The sequence below is a fragment of the Olea europaea genome, chromosome 11 (genome assembly GCF_002742605.1).
Source record: "Olea europaea var. sylvestris chromosome 11, O_europaea_v1, whole genome shotgun sequence".
NCBI lineage: Eukaryota > Viridiplantae > Streptophyta > Magnoliopsida > Lamiales > Oleaceae > Olea > Olea europaea.
Window position 1 is genome coordinate 27,279,001 of NC_036247.1, and position 7,501 is coordinate 27,286,501.

The window sequence follows — 7,501 nt, forward strand, 5'->3', positions numbered from 1 at the left end:
TATATATATATATATATATATTATTTATTTATTTGGTATCGTAAAATGACTTTTAAATAGCAAGTAGAAGAAAGTATTCCACCTCTTCGTGCTTCATAGCAAACATTGCTATTATCTCTGTCAAACTACTTGCTTGATCGTCAAAGTGATAATACAAGAGAAATTGTCAAAATAAATAAAGTTAGTGAAATTGTGGAGAACTTATTTCAACTACACCAGACCTTACTAATTATCATCAAACTCAATAAATTAATTTTAATAACATTTACTTAGTTTGAATATTTGCAAGAATAAACATAATTTTTCCGACAATGAACGATTTTAGTTAAAATGTAATCCATTTTAAAGGAGGAAACATAAAAGCAAAAGAAAGAATTTGACCTGAAAAGATGATCATAGATAGAATCATAGAACCCTTTCTTTACTCCCAAAACAATGGGAGCATTCCCACAATTAAAAGATTTATACTTTTTTTTTCCTTTTCAAAAGAAGAATTATAGAATAAACATAAATTACTAATAAGAAACCTTTGCAGACAAATCAATCCATGATTTGATAAAAATGAAATTAAGGATAAAAAAGAAAACAACTATTATCTACATATTTTCCCCCCCATTTTCGTATACTTTTCTATAGTCTTCGCTGATAATTTATTGATGTGCCCCAATCTTTGAAACCGGTGTTGATTATGTACACTTCGCATTCAAATTTGTTTCCATTTTGCGAAGTGATTCCAAGAAATTCACGTCTCTTGGTATGATCCATCGTGTCCGTTCTACAAAAGGCCGCCAAGCACCGATTCAATCTCTTTATAATCATCGTCCATGGCCGCTTATCATTCCCACGCACTGACCCACACCATCTTCTGTTCTTCAACAGGTTTCCGTCGCTCCACACACACACACACACACACTTTATCATGCACTTCCTTTTTCGATTTTACTGTTATTTGATTGATGAGGTTGTAGTAGAGTTTAATCTCTTTTGTCACTTTTTTCCCTCCAGAAACTGTCAAACTACTGCACCGCAAATCTTCCATTTCTTCGAAAGTTCAAAAATTCTGCAATGTTGAACATTAATGGAGGTATGTGTGTATATGTGTATGTAACCACTTTGTTCTTTGTTTGGATTACACGAGTTACTTTTGTTGGCAGATGCTAAAGAATCACGGAAAAGAAAAATGAATCAAGTTGCAGAGGCTGGGAAATCCCATGCACAAGAAATTTTGAACATAATTGCTCCGTTCAAATCTTTCACAGCCATGCTAACTGAGGCTGATAGCAGTATTCTCGCCCCAAATGTGCAAGATCTGAGTGTTCAAGTTGATCAAATGATCCACACTCATGTAATGATTTTTCTTTCTTTCTTCTGTTTTTACGGTTTTTTCGAGTGTAACTAATGTGGCCGTTAAAACTCGAGCAGAACGAAAATTTGAGGCGAGGATTAGCCGGAATGTGGGCGATGCACTACAACATGCTTCAGTGCGCGGCAGAGGAAAGAGTGGCCAAAAAACTGAAGGATCAAGAGATGGAACTGATCAAAATGGCACATGAGAACGAGCAGTTGGAAGAGATGTTGTCGAATTGCAGAGCCGAGGCACAACGTTTATTTGGTAGGAACAAGAAGTTGGAAGAGTTGGTGTCACATTTCAGAGCAGACGGACAAAATTTATCGGGCAGGTTGAAGTCGACTGAGCAATTGGTAACCAGTCTACGGGGAGAACTACGTACAGCTATGTCAGAAGGTCCAAACCCGGGGAGACAGGAGGACGACGCCGAGTCATCATATGTGGATCGCGAGCGGGATTTCAGTGTGAACCTCGAGTGCAAAGTTTGCGAGAGCAGGCTTGCGACAGTGATGCTGTGGCCATGTTGCCATGTTTGCATCTGCCCACGTTGTGAGGTAAACCGGGCAGAGGCAACCAGGTGCTGCCCAGTTTGCCGGACGCATGCGACTACTAGTTTCCGTGTCCATCTTCCTCTCAATTAGCACACTATCGACCCATCCATTTTCCCCTGGTTCCCTTTTTCCATTTTACTGATATATTTTTGAGTTTTTTTGGAGGATTTGTTGTCTGAGGCCTCGAAGTTGGACCTTATATTTTTATGTTACGCATTGATGATTTATTAATAAATGATTTCTATTTTGCTTAATTGTTTGTATGTTAGGTCTCTTATATACGCGAAAATTCAATATTTTTTTTCTACTACTCATCATTGCAAAGATATTTTTGTTTAACTGATTTCTGCTGATTATATGTTGATTAAATGTTATCCAAAGAATGCATGTACAAGTTATATTAGGTACAATTGATCATTCCCTTGAATTGGATTTCATTACAGTCTTTGAATGTAATGATTTTGTAAAGGGCATCATTAAATTGGCTGGAAAAAAGAGCTTACAGTGGTACTAAAAATATTCTTCAGTAATGCCCAAACACTCTTTCTGGGGACAAGATCTGTAGTTTTTATCTCGTCTATTTTAGCGGCAACATTTGATTACGAAACTGCATTAATCAAATCAACTTAGTACTGCAAGATAAGAAATCATTTCGATGTAACCTCATGGGATTTCATGCAATTTAGTCAGCAAAGAATACAGATGATGGAAAAGCATTGCGGCAACCTCATGGGATTTCATGCAATTTAGTCAGCAAAGAATACAGATGATGGAAAAGCATTGCGGCTGGTAGAAATTTGAAGTTTGACATTATGGCGTATGAATTTTTGCGCTTGTGTGCGTTCTGTAAATTTGGGGAATTCTTGTAATCCATTTGTAGTTATTGACAGTGCTGGAGCCCCTTGTGTGGAGCTCAAGAGGACGTAAGTCTTTTTATAACCGAATGAAAAAGGGACTTGATCCTCACTCAAAATGCAAAAAACCAATGTTTATAAGATGTGAAAGCTGGTTCAGAAAAGAAGTAAATAATCTGGCTCGGTGATCTTTCCAATTGAAGCAGTCCATAGTTCAGCTCTAACTTGATTGGGCTGCTCTAGGTGAAGAGTAGGAAAATGCCCCGTAGACTCTACAACCTGCATATCCGGTTAATGAGTTCAGCCGCACACTTGAAATCTCTCATTTCCACAGACCCTGAAGATGAGATATGGGAGAACACTGCTGTTGCGAAAGAGAGAGAGCGGCCGCAGTTGGAATCAAAATCTTATGCCCAGTGTCTACATTTCCAAGCACTTTCTCACCAAAATTGTTCTCTATCTCTGCTGGAAATGGGGGTCCTACATTTCCAAGCACTTTCTCACCAAAATTGTTCTCTATCTCTGCTGGAAATGGGGGTCCCTGGCTCCAAAATCACCGACAAATCCGTGCCCACTGCTCAAGTTTTCACTGAAACTTGAGGTCTGGTGATTTTGGATTGTTGAATTGGGTTTTCGGAGAGAGAAAGAAGTGGAGAGGGATAAAATGGGTTGTGGACGCCTTGGAAGCAACAGTGAGGCCTTGTTTTCTGCCTTTTGTCATCTAGCGGCGAATAAACCGGTTCGTTTCAGAAAGGGACCGAGCCGATCATTTATGATCGGTGGGCTTGCTGTTAAGCCGTTTTGCCTTCAACAACAACTTTGAAAATTTGAGGCCCGTTTTGTTTTGGCTCTTTATGGCTTGCTTGAAACAGAATTTTAAGCTAATAAAACAATTTTGAAGGGAATCATCTCTGCTAGTGGCGAAAGCAGACATTTTGAGTTAGGAAAGCACAATCAAACTTGTAAAAATGTTGTATGGTATTTTACATCCAAAAAAATAAAATAAAATTCATACCCCATGTAAATTTATATCTGAATTTTACATCCAAAAATTTGAATGGTGTATGACTTTTTTGAGTGTAAAATTTCGAAATTTTTTAATTTCATACCACATGTAAAATTATGTAAATTATTTGAGAAATTTGTCACACAAAAAATATTAAATGTTAATGAAATTTTAAAGAAAAGATGAGTTAGACGCCTTTCTTTAAAACACATGTTAGACACACATTTAGCTAATCTTTGATATTTGTTTGAACCATTCAATATGTCTATAATATAATTTTTGAAACGAGCTTCGAAATGACTTAGACGATTTATGGATTCGACTAGCACATGATCATCGGAAAACTTCAAAAGTTAGAACGTTGTCGAAATTTTCAAAATACTAGAACGGTTGATCGTTTCACGCGCCATTAACGTTGTAGAAAACTAGGTCGTGAAAATTTCGAAATGATATTAAGAATACAATATTTCGACTTCTTTTGGTATTTTGTAATGACTTCGAAAATTGAGATAAAAATATAGAAAATTTAATGGTGGTAAAAAGATTTTATTTTTATTATTATTTTTTAAAAAATTGCCCAAAGTTGGAGGGTCACGTGACCCCCATGCCACCCATTGTGTCCATTCCTATACTTTACCAGAAGGAAAATGTTAGAACTTAAATTGTTCAATAATATGATGTCATGTGACATTATGTCAAGACATCTGATACTATAGTATGATTGATTTTGAAATTGTATAATCTTTACTCTAAACATTATAAAAAACAATCGAATTCTAATCTTTAATGCACAATAAATTAATTTTGGTTAGTGAAATACATAAATTTGTTCCTTATTAAAAATAGATTTTGGTAAAGTATGACATGGTGCCCGTTTCTTGGTAAAGTATGACATGGTGATTGTTACTTGTTAGTTGTTAGCTAACTGCCTAAGTTTCTTACTTTTTGTAGAAATTGAATTAAGATCTTTCCATTGAGACAGAATTTGGATTTAAATTTATCAAAATGTAAATGAGAATGTAATAGTGGTTTTGAAGATACCAATCTACATCATTATTGAAAATGATCTGTCTCAAAAATAGCTTTTGACTTTTCAAAAGATTTGGCAAAAAGGCCATACCCTTAATTCAATGCAGCATGGGAACAAATAAATGTTGGACATGATTTCACCAAGTTGTGTATATATGTCAGTTTTACACAAATCATCTTATACATACATTGAGAAGCAGCCAATATTTTGAAAAATACTGTAATTGATATAAAAAATACATAGATCAGCATGGGAACAAATAAATGTTGGACATGATTTCACCAAGTTGTGTATATATGTCAGTTTTACACAAATCATCTTATACATACATTGAGAAGCAGCCAATATTTTGAAAAATACTGTAATTAATATAAAAAATACATAGATCAGGATATTAAGGATGATTATATAGCTCAAAGGCTATTGCGTCCCATATAACAATAATAGATACATGAGAAGCCTTGAAAGGCAAAAGACTAAAGTATGACTAATAGCTCAAAGGCCATCGTGTCCCATACGACAATACTAAATACAAGAGAAGCCTTAAAAGGCACAAGATTATATGAAAAATTTACAGGTAAAAACTAGTACTTTTCCCTAGATTTGATTGTAGTAATCATGCCGTCATGTCGCAGACTGTCTTTTATTCTGGTGACAAGTCTAATAACACACTCGTTAGAGTCGAAAATTTTTATTTTCCTAAAGACTACAAACTGAAATAATAGATTTTAAACTACGGTAGGCCGACGACTCTAGGAGGAAGCAGCCACTTCGAAGCCTCTATAGAGCCAAGGCTAATGGATTGTTTGGCTTCTGCATCAGATAGCCTCTTAACGAATTTAGCTCGCTTTTCCATGTTCGCTCCAGGTCCTTTATTGTTATACTCTGAGAACCTAACCGTGCTGCATAAACATAACAATAAACAATAACACCAAAACTACGACGTAGACTGCATACCTAGTAAGTAGATGAAAGGAAACCAAATGGCTGACCTTTCGTGTTCAGGTTTTACAAGGATCCATCCTTCAGGGTGAATAGCATCACCCATTTCAGTGTAAGCAAACACCACTTTAGCTGCAGGCATCCATGATCTGCCCAAAAAGGCGCCGCCGCCTGTCACCCTGCAGTTCACAAAATAGTATCCCGTGTCTTCCGAGTCAGTTTTCCTTGCCTGTGCAGTGATGATTGCCGGCTGATCCCCGGGGACGGCATGTAACTCCGTGTTCTGCATACAGTTAAGAAGATATCTATACATGAGTATTGAAGATAAGATTAAATTAATACATGTGCCATTAACACAATGGGAGGGGGAGAGAGAGACAGATTCGGGGTGGGGGATGGTTTTTTATGTGTTTACCAGAAAGATGGATTTGCCACTGCCAAAGATGAAATCAACAGTGCCTTCAATATAGCAGTCTTTATAGAAATGTTTTCCCTTGTCATCACAAAGAGTATCTTGAAATCCATAAATTTTGACATTATAGAAAGACGCCTTGTCTCCACTTATTCTCAATGCTGCTGCCTGAGCTCCAACCCTTTTACCATCAGGCCTCGGCGCAGAATTCTAATTTATTCAATTCAACCGAGAAAATCAAAAATTAATTTGGAAAAATGTACTTACATTAATAATCATAAATATAAAATTAATACCACAATTTTCAAATTAACGGCACTGAAGTAATTTGATTCCACGATGAGGGTGGCACTATCCACAGTTCCATATTCTGCTGCTGTTCCACCAAACACCAGAATTGGCATGTTATTTGGATCTTCCCCATAGAAGGTGATATAGTGTTTATACATTCCAATCTTGACTTTCTCGCTATAGTTTCCAGGTGCAAGCGATAAAATGACTCTTTTAGTATTGTCATCGGGAATGCTCTTTATCGCTTCATTGATCGACTTGAAATCGCCACTTCCATCGCTTTTCAATTTTATCAGCTTGGCTTGCCCCTCCGCGGTGACTAAGGCCGGGTCCATGGTTGCTTTCCGAACAGCTACTGGTTGAATAATGCCATCAAACCAACTGTTTAATTGAGCACTATTTGATGGAATAGGTGCTCTATCATCAGAAAGTACAATGGGGATGTACAGAAGAATGCCCAATAGAACTGCCTCCACGGCAATACAAGACATAATTTTTCCAACCATTTTGTTTGTAGTTTAATTTTTCTTATCGAATATCACTGAGGGATGTACATATTTATACAGAAAATTGCGAACCAGAGACTGCGAAGGGAGCTAAAAGCACGGGATGGAGAGGAATTCTCGTTTGAAAATTATGGTTGTGAAGTTTTGTGGTCGTTGACAATTAGCCAAGTGGTTAGTTTATTGCTAATGTCTAAGAAAAGGAGTGAAATAAGTGAGATTATGGATTTGCTTCAACGTAGGATTTCAGTGTCAATTAGAAAAAAGAGGAGAAGAGACTTCTCCTTAGTAACGGAATTGTCAAGAATTTCTTAGCACAATTCCGAAGGAATTATGTTACATGGGCATGGACACATTGACCCACGGTTATAAAAAAGTAGGATATGAACATGTTGAATTAGATTTTTTTAAAACTCTACATTTATATAGTATATTTTTAGTTCTATATTTTTTTATTTTTAATTATATAAAAAAAATTATTTTTTATTTTTGTCGTTGAAATCTTTTAAATGAGAAATAGCTATAGTTGGGTATTTACTTAAATGAGTTTGAATACTTAAAAGT

The 7,501-nt window shown here is 36.2% G+C and overlaps 2 protein-coding genes and 1 pseudogene across 2 annotated transcripts; 1 reads left to right on the plus strand and 2 right to left on the minus strand.

The window, feature by feature from the left end:
- Positions 1 to 724: 724 nt before the first annotated feature.
- LOC111403926 (BOI-related E3 ubiquitin-protein ligase 1-like) lies at positions 725 to 2,088 on the plus strand. The gene is made up of 4 exons (XM_023032592.1): positions 725 to 879; positions 1,006 to 1,084; positions 1,155 to 1,345; positions 1,423 to 2,088. The coding sequence occupies exons 2-4, from the start codon at positions 1,066 to 1,068 to the stop codon at positions 1,987 to 1,989; spliced, it is 777 nt and encodes a 258-aa protein (XP_022888360.1). The 5' UTR covers positions 725 to 879; positions 1,006 to 1,065; the 3' UTR covers positions 1,990 to 2,088.
- A 287-nt stretch (positions 2,089 to 2,375) lies between these two features.
- LOC111404640 lies at positions 2,376 to 5,417 on the minus strand (annotated as a pseudogene).
- Positions 5,180 to 7,056, minus strand: LOC111403925 (pectinesterase 1). Its single transcript, XM_023032591.1, has 4 exons — positions 6,440 to 7,056; positions 6,147 to 6,353; positions 5,782 to 6,014; positions 5,180 to 5,691 (listed from the first exon to the last, which is right to left on the minus strand). Exons 1-4 carry the CDS (start codon positions 6,938 to 6,940, stop codon positions 5,523 to 5,525), a joined length of 1,110 nt encoding a protein of 369 aa, XP_022888359.1. The 5' UTR covers positions 6,941 to 7,056; the 3' UTR covers positions 5,180 to 5,522.
- Positions 7,057 to 7,501: the final 445 nt, after the last annotated feature.

Coding starts and splice junctions, on each gene's coding strand:
- LOC111403926 (XM_023032592.1), top strand. Junction 1,346..1,422: donor ATCAAATGATCCACACTCAT/GTAATGATTTTT, acceptor AAACTCGAGCAG/AACGAAAATTTGAGGCGAGG.
- LOC111403925 (XM_023032591.1), bottom strand. CDS start 6,940: ATGGTTGGAAAAATTATGTCTTGTATTGCCGTGGAGGCAGTTCTATTG. Junction 6,015..6,146: donor GTGGCAAATCCATCTTTCTG/GTAAACACATAA, acceptor AACTGTATGCAG/AACACGGAGTTACATGCCGT. Junction 5,692..5,781: donor GTAAAACCTGAACACGAAAG/GTCAGCCATTTG, acceptor ATGTTTATGCAG/CACGGTTAGGTTCTCAGAGT.